Source organism: Panthera pardus, unplaced genomic scaffold, assembly GCF_024362965.1.
Source record: "Panthera pardus isolate Hobbes unplaced genomic scaffold, ASM2436296v1 HiC_scaffold_22, whole genome shotgun sequence".
Classification (NCBI taxonomy): Eukaryota; Metazoa; Chordata; class Mammalia; order Carnivora; family Felidae; genus Panthera; species Panthera pardus.
The window spans coordinates 12808744-12823889 of NW_026526788.1; the positions used below are offsets into that span (position 1 = coordinate 12808744).

The 15146-nt window shown below is 48.8% G+C and overlaps 1 protein-coding gene across 7 annotated transcripts in view; it reads left to right on the plus strand.

Moving 5' to 3' along the window:
• SGMS1 (sphingomyelin synthase 1) overlaps nucleotides 1-13251 on the plus strand; it is a 289527-nt gene extending 276276 nt beyond the window's left edge. For all 7 annotated transcript variants that reach the window (XM_053910258.1, XM_053910261.1, XM_053910259.1 and 4 more), the window contains 3 exons: nucleotides 7291-7444; nucleotides 10660-10826; nucleotides 11506-13251. In XM_053910258.1, coding sequence (XP_053766233.1) covers nucleotides 7291-7444; nucleotides 10660-10826; nucleotides 11506-11685 — 501 coding nt within the window. In that variant the 3' untranslated portion in view covers nucleotides 11686-13251. The remainder of the gene's footprint in view (nucleotides 1-7290; nucleotides 7445-10659; nucleotides 10827-11505) is intronic.
• The last annotated feature ends 1895 nt before the right edge of the window (nucleotides 13252-15146 follow it).

Genomic DNA, 15146 nt, shown 5'->3' on the forward strand with positions numbered 1-15146 from the left:
GACAGGTGGGAAACACCTTGTTAGAGAAGGCGGAAAACGTGCCCTTGGCTTGTGAACGATTTCCATGAGAACAGCTTTTATAGAAATGGGGAAGTTTGATTTAAATGGAAAAAAAAAAACAAACAACCCACTTATGGAAAGTGGCTCTTCAGCGAGTGCTCCTGTGCACCTGCCTGGAAATGACGTGCGTAAAGTGGGCTGGATTTCGTGAGAACCGCCACCACAACCTGGAGATGCTCTGGAGCCTTTGTCATCTGGGGAGGCGTTGGGGACAACAGCAGGCCGTCTGTAGGGCCCCAGAGGCAAGCTCGCTTAGGGAGGGGAGAGGTGGGATCTGAGCCCAGACGACTCACTGGGTGAAACAGAGAAACAGCCTCTCTGCTGATTTGCTCATCTGTGAAATGGGCGTCACGGCCTCTGCACCAACCACCCCACAGGCTGGTGCAGATACGACCGGATCATTAATGGGGAAACTCAGTGGAAAAGTTGGACTCTCCATCCCCACGAAAGCTAATGTTTCCGTACACAAAATCCCCCTGTTACCACTCCCTTTCTCCTGCCCGCTCAAGTAGTAGTAAGACGGTGTGAGAAATCGTGCGGGGCGGGAGTACGGAATCACAAGAACCGTTCACCCAACCCGCAGGCACAGCACCTCTCCCGCGAAGGACGTTCTCGTAACTCCTGCTCGTTCTTACGGACGCGTCATTGGTTGGGAGGGCTGCCCCGCCGGGTGACACGCAGGGAGCGGCGGAGTCTTGCCGTTTCGGGCTCCGTCATCAGGGGGAGAAGCTGAGGGAAGCCGCAGTGTGGAGCGTGTGTTTCTCAGCTGCAGGTGCTCGGGCGTGATAGGCATGCCGCCAGCCCTTCCGTGCCTCGATGCCTGCTTCCCTAGCGGGTGTGCCTGTGGTCTGGGGGCTCAGAGCGGCCTTCTCGGCTTGTTGTAGAGGAGAGTGACTTTTCTGTTTGGCGGGGAGATTGTTCTTCAGGAATGGGACAAAAAGTTATTTGCCCTGATGGTAGTAGGTAGATTCATTGAATGATGGACTGATTGAATGATCGACTGATTGAATGAATGAATGAGTAATTTGAGAGCTACCTGGCTGCATGGCTTCGCAGTGGGGCATGATCACAGGACGTAACCTCTGAACATCTGGACAGGAGGAGGCTGCTGGAGGAAAGTTACTCCGCGTGTACCCAGGTCCTGGTTTATGCAAAGCTGAGGGGTACCGGCGGTGTGCAGGGGGCCTGCAGTGCCTCGGACAGTGGCAGATGGGGTCCCAGGACTTGGGTCCCCTCCCCAGCGCCAACACTGAGCAGCCGGCGGATGGGACCAGCCGTGCCGATTTTCCAGGGCTTCTGCAGGGCGAAGCCTCGGTGAGGGGCAAGGATTATACTCAGTAGCATTTCCGCTCCCGTCGCCTTGCGGCCGTTCGTCAGGGTTAGAGCGGAGCCGTTGGATGACGCAGCGTTATTTGGTGAGCTCGGTTCCGGCGGGTGTGCCCTCTCGGGCCAGTAGGGGGTGAGCGTCCCTGCTCTTCAGGTGCAGCAAAGGGAAGAGGCAAGTGGGCTAGACCGTGTGCGAACCGGGTGATGGGGAACAAATTCTCATCCAAGCGCTCTGGTACTCAGCCCTGAAAAGTCGGGGAAGCCTGCTTTCTAATAGCCAGGGGCTCACTGGTTTCTGACTGTACTAGATTAGTCTGTGTCATTAGGAAGCCTCTCCCGCCTCCTCCTGCTCGCGGTTTCTTCCTGTGCCTTGTTATTGCTTAAGCGATTTGGGCCAGTTTACTTCTTAGCCATTCATCACATGCTGAAGAAAATTGCTGTATTTTCACCGAAAACTGACTTTTCTGTGTCCCTAAGAGACGATAATTCACAGAGTGAATTACTACAGCTGTGTAGCGTCTACTGAGACAGTGATTTGTGTGAACGTCCCCCAGAATATCTCTGCTTTCAGAAATGAACATTCAACAGCCTCCTGTTGTGGGGGGCGGGGTACTTTTCCAGCGACAGTGGGGTGAGCGCAGTCCATGCTCTTTCCCACCGACTGCAAGTAAGAAACACCCCGCAGAATGTTCGCAGCAGCTTTTTGAGGATGCTGCAGGAGGGGGGCAGGCAGATTGGGGAATGAAACTAAAGGAAGCATGAGAGGGAAGACCAGAGTTCCCGTTTTTTCCTCTTCTTTAGTCTCTTCCCGTATGTCCTGCCTGCACTCGAAGGCCGCCGAGATCCCACAACTGGAGACTTCCAAGAGAATTCCTCTCTTTCTAGCCCAAGGAGCGGGGACTTCTAGAAGTCCCTTTGGGACAGAGACTGGGAGAAATCCTGCCAGCTGCCATTGAAACCCTACTGACGTGTAGTTTGTGCATTCTACGTGTTCTCTGTGCTTGTTTTTAAAAAAATACAGTTGATTATGCCAAATGTTTTGTTTTTTCCTCGATAAGAGACGATGTTTATGATACAAACTTACTACACAGGCATTATAAACTGATTTCGTTCATAATTTATTACGCAGTCGTAGCCCAAGTCAACGCATTTGAATCACTGTGGTGTGAGTCTAACCAGTCACCTCAGATGGTGGTTCAGTAGGTTTGAGAATCGTTTTATAGGGACTCCCGATGTTGCCAGTACTTGCCGGCCTGGGCTTCCAGTAGCAAGCAAGCAGTTATTTAATAACAATTCCTGGTTAGATTGTTTCCACTCTGTTCCTTTTATACGTAATATCATAGTGGGAGAGTTCTACCTAAAGGTTCATTCCCATCTGGGATCATTTCTTTGCGGTAGGCTCTGAGACTCCATGTAAACGAGTCACGGGCGATGCGGTTTGGATTGCCGGTCAATATCGACGATGATTTTTGCAGGAGAATTTTGTAGATTGTCATAACGATGATGCTCCCCAAGTGGTAGGTGAGGAAGTGGAGGGTTAGACTGGTCCGGCTGCCTCGGATCACACAGCTAAGTGGCAGAGCCCAGTCTGCCCGCCACCCCTCCCGGCTGGCAGGTGCATTCAGCTCATCCCCCCTCACCCAGCCGCTGGGCGTGCCCCGCCAGCCCCAGCCCTGCTTCCACTTCCCTCAGCCTTGCTAACTTGATTTGCGAGCAAAGTTTGTATCTGTTTGTTTGGCGGTCTCCATGCCTCCCGCTGGTCATATCCTTTGTCCTCTGATACATTTTGTCTCCCACGTTGGTCTTATTTACTTGGTTCATATGGTCAGTTTCTGTGAAAAAGATGTTAGCTGGTTTCTGTTCCGGTTGTTATGCAACATGTCTTTTACTTTGCTTTTTTTTTTTTTTTTAAACATAATTAAAATTTTTATGTGGCCATAGCCATCCACCTTCTTTTCCTGTTTCCCACTAAGCTTGAAGAGACTGCCCCTCCCAGAGGTTTGACAGCCATGGAAAGAGATTTTTTAAAAGAAAGCTTAGGTGTTTTAAGGGCACTTGGAAGAAATGCAGCATTAATTTTCAGCTATTTTTTTCTCGATGCTGTGTTTACCTGGTAATGTCTCCCTCCTCCCCACGCGTACAGGTTCCCCACAAATATTTTCGTGCTAAAATGGGAGGGCAAATTACGGGGTGGTGGTGCCTGAGAATAGGATTTCTAGTGTAAAAAACACAGTTTTTGGAAAGACAATCTGAAATGGAATAAAATGAAAAGCTACCCAGGCTTTTGTTGCCATAATTTTCCTCTTTATATTATGCATTGTTATGATAGAACTGGACCCAACTTTCCATTTAAATCTTTTGAAAAATTTCTATCGTGTTTATTACATATGTGCAATTAAAAAAAAAAAAAAAAAAAAACGGGCACCTGGGTAGCTCAGTTAAGCATCCGACTTCAGCTCAGGTCATGATCTCACAGTTCATGAGTTTGAGCCCCACGTCGGGCTCTATGCTGACAGCTCAGAGCCTGGAGCCTGCTTTGGATTCTGAGTCTCCCTCTTTCTCTCTGCCCCGCCCTCATACTCTCTCTCTTTTTCCAAAAATAAGTAAACATTTTAAAAATGTTTTTAAACAAAATGGTTCTGTACAACTTTCACGACACACCATAGCCATCCGTCCCCCTGAGCCCTGACCAACTCCAGCCCACGTTCCTAACTGCTTTCAACAATTTTAACTGAAGCTGGTGGTGCTTATCTTCATAGCTTTTTACTTTTCACAGGTGTGTGTGTGTGTGTGTGTGTGTGTGTGTGTGTGTGTGTGTGAGTGTGTGTGTGTGTTACCCTGCGGTCTATAAGGGACACGGCAGTTCCGTTTCTCTGTTTTTCTGATGGAAGTCTTATTATTGACCTCCTACGGGAAGGCTGGAGGGAGGGTCCACGGTGCCCCAGCTCCCACCCCCCCGGTGGGCGGTCCTGCTTCCTGTCCCCTCTTCCCTGTCCGGGTCTGGATTTCTGTTCTGACTTAACTCCACATTTCGTGTTCACACTATTAGTTTCTAAATGCTCTTCGTAGCCAGCTGAAGTCGTTTCCTATAATGACTCTTGTGCACAACATTTTGTTTCTTAGAGAGTTAGTGATTGCCTTGCCTTTTGCTTTCTTAGTGTTCTGTGTGCACACTCACCCCCATGTGGTTTCACCTTCCCGCGGATGACCCTCGCACCCGTACCCACCCCCCGCCATGGTTCACTGTGCAGGCTCACAGCCCCTCGGCTCTGCCTTCACTGACGACCTAGCAAATCCTGTCTCTTCTTTTTTTCTGCTCTTTCTGCTTTACAAAGCGTATGCTCTCTAGTTCCCTGAAGAGTATGTAGGTGGTAAATACTATGAGATCTTGTGAAAACAGCTTTAGTCGATCCTGTACTGCAGGGTCGCTTAAGAGTATGGCTGGGCAGGGGCGCCTGGGTGGCTCAGTCGGTTAAGCGTCCGACTTCAGCTCAGGTCACAATCTCGCGGTCTGTGAGTTCGAGCCCCGCGTCGGGCTCTGGGCTGATGGCTCAGAGCCTGGAGCCTGCTTCCGATTCTGTGTCTCCCTCTCTCTCTGACTCTCCCCCGTTCATACTCTGTCTCTCTCTGTCTCAAAAATAAATAAACTTAAAAAAAAATTAAAAAAAAAAAAAGAGTATGGCTGGGCATAGGTTGCTAAGTTGAAAATCATTTTCCCACGGAACTTGGAGGCATTTTTCCAAAGCCTTCTGTCTTCCAGGATTGTTTTTGAAAAAGCTGACTCTTTGATCCTTTGTATGAAGCTTGTTTGTGTGGTTTTTTTTTATAAATACATCATGACTTTAATTTTAATGTTTACTTATTTTTGAGACAGAGAGTGAGTGCAAGTGGAGGGGAGGGGCAGAGAGAGAGGGAGACACAGAATCCGAAGCAGGCTCCGGGCTCCGAGCTGTCGGCACAGAGCCCGATGCGGGGCTCGAACTCACAAACCGTGAGATCATGACCTGAGCCAAAGTTGGCGCTTAACCGACTGAGCCCCCCAGGTACCCCAAGTATGAAGCTTGTCTTTGATTTCTAGAGGCATTAGGGTCTCTTGCTAACCCCCACTGCGTACCTGAAATCTCGTGGTGCCGAGTCTTGCCGTAGAGGTCTGTTTTCTTGTGGTGACCCTTTGAATTTGGAAATCTGTCTCCTCTGTGCCATGTGTCCAACCTGCCATCCTTGACTAGAAATGTTGATACATTTTCTTAAAGGGAAATTGTAGCAGACCACGTGTCTCCCAAAGCCTGGCATGTTATCAGTGAAATGTTGAAAAGGGTCAGGGTGATTAATTTAATTCTGGTTAAAAGTGACTCGTGTGCTGGCAACCTAAGATACAGACCGTTTGACATAGCAAAGAAAAATGGCAGGGAGTGTGTTGTTTAAGCCTCTGATGACTCTGGCGTGCAGCCCAGACTTGCATCAGAGACGGAGGTTTATCCGTGAGATTTTTTCACTCTTGCTGAAAAGGAAGAGCACACGGTTCCACTCACGTGATTTCGGTAGATTGAAGGTACATCCAATCAGTCCCTTGTGTCGCTTTGGTCGCCGAAAGTCCCGTTTGACCTCCTCAGCCTCCAGCATCAGCTGGGTCCGTAGAGCCGCTGTCCTGTGAGCTGAGCACGGGGACTTGTCCCAGATATTTCCCCCCAAGTGGCTCCCGTCGTAAACCGCGATCAGTTACTCTTTCTCTGTCAGTGTAATTTTAAAAATGGGCCAAGCGTCTGCTGAAACGTGCTCCAGAAAGCGCACGCACGCAAGGACCGGCTGTGGCCACACGCTTCCTCTCTAGTGAACGTGCACGGCAGCCTTCGTGGGGGGTTTACGTGTCTTGACGGAAGCTCAAAAAGCAGGAACATTCCCGTGCGCCTCCTCTCCTCAGCACCCACACCAGGCGCTTCTGTGAGCACGCGTGGGGGGCGTTAGTTCTGTTGCTCCCTCCCTGGAGGGACCTCTGTGTCACACCGACTGACCCCTCCCCCTTCAGACTCCAGTGACGAGTGCAGGCTGTCACCTGTGCGTCCGACCACTGAGCTGTAAATTGGGGGTTCCCGTGACCCCCCCAGATTTGGTTAGTTTGCCAAAGGTTGCTCCCAGAAGTAAGGAAAACATGTAACTTACCAGAGACCCGGTGTATTATAAGAGGATGTAACTTAGGGCAGCCAGACGGAAGGAATGCCCTGGGCGAGGTCTCTGGGGAGGGGCGTGGGGCTCCCACACCCCCCACATCTCTACTTTCTCATCAGCCTGGTCGCTTTCTGAACCTCCATCCTTGTGGATTTCTGTGGAGGCATCGTTATGTAAGCAGGATTTTTTTTTAATGTTTTTATTTATTCTTGAGAGAGAGAGAGAGACAGAGGCAGAGCATGAGCAGGGGAGGGGCAGAGAGAGAGGGAGACACAGAATCCGAAGCAGGCTCCAGGCTCTGAGCAGTCAGCACAGAGCCCGATGCGGGGCTCGAACTCACAGACCCCGAGATCAGGACCTGAGCAGAAGTCGGACGCTTAACCGATGGAGCCGACCAGGCGCCCCTGTAAGCAGGACTGATGAGTCACTGGCCATCCACCTCCAGCCCTCGCCCCTCCCTGGTGGTCCAGCCCTCTGATCACGGGGTTGGCTCTCCGGGCATCCAGCCCCGACCGCCCTAACGAGCTCTCAGGTGCGGGTGAAAGCGGCTGGTTGTGACTAGCCACAGATGCCTTTTGTCTCGGGAAATGGCAGAGGTGGTGCCGAGAGCCACGTCCGTGGCCAGGTGTGCGTTTCTCGGCAGAAGTCAGGGTATCGCAGGGCCTGGCCCTGACCGGAGGAGGGCGCCACAGCACCCCGGGGTGGACTGGTAACCCTCTCGTCTCTCCTCTCCCACAGCTGTTCGGAGACTGGGAAGCACAAGTGCGGAGGATAATGAAGCTCATTGCCGGTGGCGGCCTGTCCATCACCGGCTCTCACAACATGTGCGGGGACTACCTGTACAGCGGCCACACGGTCATGCTCACGCTCACTTACTTATTTATCAAAGAGTGTAAGTCGAGGACAGCCCTCCGGCAGCGTCCCCACCGCACCTGACACCACGGCCCCCCGGCGCGGGGGGCGGGGGCGGGGGGCGGGGTCACCGCTCTTGCCCCTGGGGGCGGGGCGGGGGGGGGGGGGGCGCCTGGTCTCCTCTGGTGTCGGCAGAGCCTTCGGGCTGCGCTACAGCTGCTGGAAGGAGCCGGGAGGAAAGCTCGTGAGCCCAGGCCTGGTGGCACGTGATGTAGACCGCGTGTCACCGCCCTACGCTGCGCGTGGGGGTCAGCGAGGTCTCTGCCCTCATAGAAGCCGGGGGCTCAGGGACACTAAGTGATGCAGGCGCCAAATGGGAGTCTCCTTTAAAATGTACTAATAAGGGCCGCCTGGGGGGCTCAGTCGGTGAAGCATCCGTCTCCTGATTTCGGCTCAGGTCATGACCTCCCGGTTCGTGGGTTGGAGCCCAGCATCAGGCTCTGCGCTGACAGTGCTGGGGATTCTCCCTCTCCCGCTCTCTCTGCCCCTCCCCTGCTTGCTCAGTCTTTCTCAAAACACAGAAACTTACAAACAACTACCTGAAATATATTTTTAAATGTACTTAAAATATTTTATTGCGAAACACACAAAAAATACTTAAATAAACCCCCGTCCCCTGCTCAGATTTAACAGATGCTGGCATTCACCATATCTGTTTCAGATAACCCTTTGTGAAGCACATAAAGGCCTAACATATGATTAAGGCTGTTCATGCCTCGCTTCCCATGTTCCTGTGTCATTTCCATGCATGTCTTGAGTCTTGCCGATGATGGCTTTGTGGTTTCTAAAATTAACATGTGGTATGACGTTATAGATGGTCTTTTGCCCCCTTTTTTCTCTCGGATTATGTTTGTGAGACCTGAGGCTCTCTTTCTCCTGCGGTCCGGAGGGGCCTGGGGGGTGCGCGTGGGGCACTTTCTGTTGGTTTGGCCCTTTTGCCGGTGGGGGAGGGGGGGGGTTGTCACAGCCCGGGGAGCGCTCCCTGCTGGTTGTACTGTAAAGGCAGTGAAGTCTTATCCTCAAAGGAAGCACGGCCATGTCGGGAAACTTGGAGGACGCGGCTCACAACCTCTCACTTTGAGTCCTGGTGCCGTCCCCACCTCCGTGACGGGGAAAGACCTTAACCTCTCTGAGTCTTAGCTTCCTCGTCTTTAGAGCGAGATGCTGGTAGCTGCTCTATGGCCGAGGGACAGGTTGTAGAAATTAAAACGGATGTCATGTCGGGACTGACATGACATGAAGAATGAATGGTACCTGTAGGGTGTATCAATGCAGATTCTCCTGGGGGTGGGGTACGGTGCCCCCCACCCCTGCCCTGACCACTCCATTTAAAGTCGCAAACCTCCCTTCCCCTTCTCGGTTTCTGATCCTGCTTCTCCTGTTCAACTTTATTTTTTCACAGCATTTAACACCTTCTAACACAGTGTAAAATCTCCTTCTTTATTATAATTATTTTTTACTGTGTCTTCTCTGTCCCAGGAAGGGATCTCCCCCAACAAAGGCAGGCCCTTTGCCTGTTTTGTTCGTTGATCTCTATACCCAGAGCATTTCCTGTCCCAGGCACATAGTAGATGTTCAATAAATACTGGTTAAACAAATGACTAGTTCTTTTTTTTTTTTTTTAATTTTTTTTAGTTGTCTTTATTTTTGAGAGGCAGAGAGAGACAGAGTGTGAGTGGAGGAGGGGCAGAGAGAGAGGGAGACACAGAATCCGAAGCAGGCTCCAGGCTCTGAGCTGTCAGCACAGAGCGTGATGCAGGGCTCGAACTCACGAACCGTGAGATCATGACCTGAGCTGAAGTCAGACGCTCAACCGACTGAGCCACCCAGGCACCCCCAAATGAGTAGTACTTGTATGCTGTGAGAAGCCAGTGAAAGTCTAACCTTTCTCCCCCTGGGTAGGGAGGACGGATCACATTCAAGTGACATTTTTGCGTAAAACTTCAGACCCTCTTCAGCCCATTCTTTGAGAATGCAAAGTGGGAAGGCCTGGACAAATAGAGATTATGGTGCTCCCCTCAGGTGGGAGCTTCCAAATCAAGGTACGGACAGGTATTGACCTGACACTACCCTGCCTTTGAATGCACTTGCACCAAAATCCCCAGGCATTTGGATTCTTTCTTATTTCTGTTTGAGAAATGGAATCTGAGACTCTTTTTGTTTTTTTTTTTTAATATATGAAATTTATTGTCAAATTGGTTTCCATACAACACCCAGTGCTCATCCCAAAAGGTGCCCTCCTCAATGCCCATCACCCACCCTCCCCTCCCTCCCACCCCCCATCAACCCGGAATCTGAGACTCTTAAAGAGTTTCAGGTCAGTGTTTAGTCACAAAGCTTGGGAAGCAAGTAAGACAGTTGGATCAATTCTAATTGCCTAGTCCGTGTGTAAGGATCTGTAGACCAAAAAGTATTGATTTTTGTTTGGAGCATTAACCCCAAATTATTTATAAGTAAGTTGAATGAGACGTCAGTGGACAGGCTTTTTTTTTTTTTTTTTTTTAATGGAACACGACGCATTATCCTCTCAGTTGTCCTTCTCAACTGTCTTTATATGTGAATCAAGCAGTAGCCAAGTATAAATTACAATTGCTAATAAAGTCACGTCATAAGATAAGCTGCTTCCATTCTTTTTTTTCTTTAACACTTGTTTTTGAGAGACAGAGATAGCGTGCATGCGGGGGAGGGGCAGAGAGTGAGGGAGGCACAGAATCCGAAACAGGCTCCAGGCTCTGAGCTGTCAGCCCAGAGCCCAATGTGGGGCTTGAACTCATGAAGCCTGAGATCATGACCTGAGCCGAAGTCAGAACCTTAACCGACTGAGCCACCCAGGCGCCCCAAATATTGAATTTTATTTTTTTTTTATTTTTTTTTAACGTTTATTTATTTTTGAGACAGAGAGAGACAGAGCATGAACGGGGGAGGGTCAGAGAGAGGGAGACACAGAATCCGAAACAGGCTCCAGGCTCCGAGCTGTCAGCACAGAGCCCGACGCGGGGCTCGAACTCACAGACCGCGAGATCGTGACATGAGCCAAAGTCAGACGCTTCACCGACGCAGCCCCCCAGACGCCCCAAGCTGCTTCCATTCTAACCTTGACTACACATAAGCTAAGACCCTTAAATTTGCAGCCCAAACGATCTGTTTTCAGAAGGAAAGATCAGAGTAACCGCTGTGAATCGCTCCTCTTTTCAGACTCCCCTCGACGACTGTGGTGGTACCACTGGATTTGCTGGCTCCTCAGCGTGGTTGGGATCTTCTGTATTCTCTTAGCGCATGACCACTACACTGTGGACGTGGTGGTGGCGTATTACATCACCACAAGACTCTTCTGGTGGTACCACACTATGGCCAATCAGCAAGTGAGTTTTCCCCTTGTCTGATTACAGCTTCCCTCAACGCCTGGCCTGGCGGTGCTGGCTTGGGGGCGGGGGGACGTGCAGAGAACCCACGGATGTCTTAGGCCTCTCTCCAGGGGGGCTAGGCAACTGGGATTGCGTGGTCTTTCGTGATGCTGACCCACTTCGCAACAAAAAATGAGCAAGAAACGTGTTAGTAGAGTGATGCAGAGATCGCATCCTTCTAGAACAGGTATCACCGTCCCCCGTCCCTGACAAATGCCTTCCAAACTGGGCCCCCCTGCTGTTTGATTGGCACCCCTCCCCTCTTCTCCTGGCCTGGGCCCCTGAGCAGCTGAACATTTAACTTCCATCGCAGAAGAGTAACAGAGACGCTAACTGGGGCACGCGCACTTACGGACAAGAGATCGAGGAAGCCACGCGTTCTCCGTGCGCTCCCGGAGTTGGAGTTCTTTGCTCTCCTGCTAGGGGGTGGCCTGGTTAGCACACGAGTGCAGAGTGGGGGCGTGCGTGTGAAACTGGGGTACGTGGGTGGACACAGGGCCGTTCCGGGGTCCTTTGTGAATTGTAATTAGGAAAATACATCCACTTAAAGTGGAAGATCGTTAGAAAAGTACATGTGTTCGTTTGGGGGCCCATGAATTGCTCTCCCTGACCTGGTTTCCTGTCTTTGTCGTCATAGGTGCTCAAAGAAGCTTCCCAGATGAACCTCCTGGCTAGGGTGTGGTGGTATAGGCCATTTCAGTACTTTGAAAAGAATGTCCAAGGAATCGTACCTCGATCTTACCACTGGCCCTTCCCCTGGCCGGTGGTCCACCTCGGGAGGCAGGTGAAATACAGCCGCTTGGTGAACGACACATAACGGCCGCACCAAGTGGGGGACGAGGACCCTTTCCAAGTGCTGAGAACTCCAGTGAGAGCAGACGCCATAAACAGACGATCCCGTTATCTTTCAGCCGTTTCCTTGACTTAACCTATTGAGTTACCTGGTCAGCACTGTGATCTTTTTTTCTCTCCAAAGGACCTGCGTGGGACAACAATAAAGAAAACGTAACCTATCATGCACTGCACACATTTCCTGTTCGTGAGTCCGGGGTTCCGCATAAGCTGCATCACCACGTTCCTTTGTATACGATGCAACAGCATAAATGTAAGCTTTTCTATCATCAGTTCTGGTCTTTCCAGTCACATCTGGAAAATAAAGCGTATTATTTTCTTGGGAAAACATACTTTTCATATCTCTTGCCCCAAAGATTGGGCTGTAAGCCATTTTCTAGCAAATGTCTCAATGAAGGTTTCTAAGTACCTGAATGGGGTTCGATTCTGAAATCTTTCTACCTGTTGCACCGCTATTCAAATAAAAAATGACAGACACAGAAAGGTGTGGTAACTTTGGGTTTTGTAAAAAGCAGAGAGAGTGTGTCAAAAAGTGCAAAAAAAAAAAAAAAAAAAGATTCTGTTATAAAGTGATTTTCTAAGTATTTCCTAACTTTATTTTTCAAAATGATGTTATGAAAACCAAATTTCAAGATTTTTACATGTCAGAGAGAAGAGAGTTAAAATTAAAAAAAAAAATGCTTCTTGGGAGAGAAATTTGTCTATGTTTCTAGTGCCTTTCTTGTCTTGATTGTATGGTCAGTAGGCAATCTTAAATGTTTTTATTTAAAATAAAATATTCCATGAAAATATAAATGTATGTATACACTACTAAATTTTGCATTTATAGCTAAATTAAATCTGAAGACTGCTTATGGTTTTTAAATTGCTATGAATTAACGAATGGGGGAGTTAATTAGAAAATCAGAGCCCTGTTCCCATATTGTGAGCAGGTGGCAATGACATGTACCACTTAAATTATTTTCTCATCTATTTGGTGGTTCGATTTTAACTATACAGTGAAAACAGCCATGAATACTTTGTTTTTAAAGAGAGAGTTTTGAAAATGATCACTTAACTAAAACTTGAAAGCTATAAATTAGTTATCCATACTCTGATGACAATTTTGTTGGTGAACAACAAAACAGAGATCTATTTCTTTAAAATATATTTGTGCAGAAACTGCATGTATCTCTAAGTTTTACTCCTAACAGAAGTATGTTTGGGGAAGTATTCTATTCCATACTTGCCAATGTGGAGAACAAAATAGTTTTTTAAGAATGAAGAAGTATATATATCCATTCTGTATTTTACGTGCAGCAGAATTATCTTCCGTAGGGTTTTTTTTTTTTCCTGTGTATTCACAAGGTGATATTTGTATTGTAAAACAATAATGGTGAAGGAAATAAAAAGGCTTTTAAAATTTTGTTTGTTTTAAATATTTGTAAAGTTATTATTATTCCAGAGAGTATACTGATATCTTAACAGCTTACCTAGACCATAAATTAATCAAAATGCACTTTTTAATAAAACCTGATACTTAAAACATAAATGGCTGTTACTCCTGATGTGTTCACATCCTTCCCAGAGGTCGTAAACGAAGTCATTAAAGCAAGGTAAAAACCTGAGTTGTGGATGTCTTCCCGGAGTTTGAGACAGGGCCTGCGGCGACCATGTTTCTCTCCCCTTGAGATTTCCTAAAATGTGTGAGTGGGGTTTTTTTTGGTTTTTTGTTTTTTTCCAAAGTACACCAAAAGAATCACACAGGTAAGTTAATTTCAAAATGCAGACAGACCACCTTGCTACAGATGTAAGACTGGGATCGTGTCCCGCCTGGGGCTCCGGCCGTGTGTCTCACTCAGAGGACCAGGATCCTGGGATGGGTTTCCAGCACAGCCTCTCCCGCGCTTGGACTCTTGGGCGAGTGTTGCGAATCGAAAGGGAAAGCACCCTGAGTAATGAAAACGCGTCACTGGCACGTGCTAAACATTGGATCTTTCTTCCTAAGTCAAAGCAGTTTTATTTAAAAAAAAAAAAAAGATTATTACAGGTTTGCATACTACATAGGTACTAAGAAATTCATTCACTAATTTCTCTTCATGCCCGACGGCACCGGTTCGTGAATGGACATACCGTGTGGCTCCCGGGTCTGAAGATCCCAGGAAGGATAGAGAAACCTCGTGTTGTGGAGGATTGCAGTACCCTTGGTGGGGTCTGCCTGAATGAGGACATGTGCTTTTCTGTCCTTTCGTTTGGTAAGACAGTACCTCCTAAGGACAGTAGCTTCTTTACTTGGCTCTCGTATGAGCTGCGCATTCTTTACATGCGCTATCTTGTTAATGGCCACACAGCCACAGGGTTAATGATTACCCCATTTTGTGGGAGGCGACTCAGAGAAGTTGAATAAACCTCCCAAGGTCATGCAGCCGGTAAGTGGTGAAACTCTGATTGGAGTGCAGGTCTCCACCCCTCCTCACCACCCTGCATGCCCCCAAATGCTGTGAGTGTTTGTAAATTCTTCCGCAGGAGTCCGCGGTGGGAGACATCGGTGCCCGTGGCGGTAAGGCCAAGTAGAATGGCTCTTCCTACGAACTGAGTGCCAGGAAATCCACCTCATGAGGTATGAGAGACTAATTTTGCCAGTTTCCTAATTGCTAAATGTTTCATTTGTCTCCCCAGCAAATACCTAAATTGATCAACGTGATAAAGATCTCAAAAACTTTATAAACATCACATAAAACGAGGGCTTTAATTTGACTGCCATTGTACAAAAAGTCAACCAGGTGTTGAGGTAACCTTCGGGAAGTAGAATGTGCTACCTGGGGCCCGTGTTACTGATGTCCTTTATTTTTCTCTCCCTTTGGTCCGGAAACTTACTCTGAACAAACCCAGACTTGAAATGGTGCCTGTCAGCGCCTTAGGGTTCTTACGTGTCTTCTGGTTCAGGTTACAAGAAAATTAAGCGAGTCCTGCTGGGTCCAGACTCCGGCTCTTAGAGGTCAGAGGTGGGCATGGTCCTCGAGACACAGGCCGAGTGAGGAGACGTTGCCCGAAGCTGGACAAGGGAGGAACAGGATTGGGGCATCGCCTGGCTTACTATTGGCGAAGATACGGAGTGTGGGTTTATCACGCAAGTGAACGTGTGTTGCATGTGTGAGGAGTCCTTCGAGTTCGTGAGGGCTGGCATGGCCCTGGTGTCATCCAGCATCTAGTGACTGAGCAGATTTAGAAATGCCCTTGAGGATTTGTGACGTGTGAATCATGGCATCCGACGTGTAACACCTGGTCCGCAGGAATAGTGCTTATCCAGAGGATCCATTCGCCATCAGCACACCGTGGTCGGTGGGTGCAAAGATTGGAGAGTCTCTCGAGGATTCTTGGGGGCAGGTTTGCTAAAGATTTGAAGACAGATCAATGAGATGGGCAGACTCCACGTTTCTCCTAGCT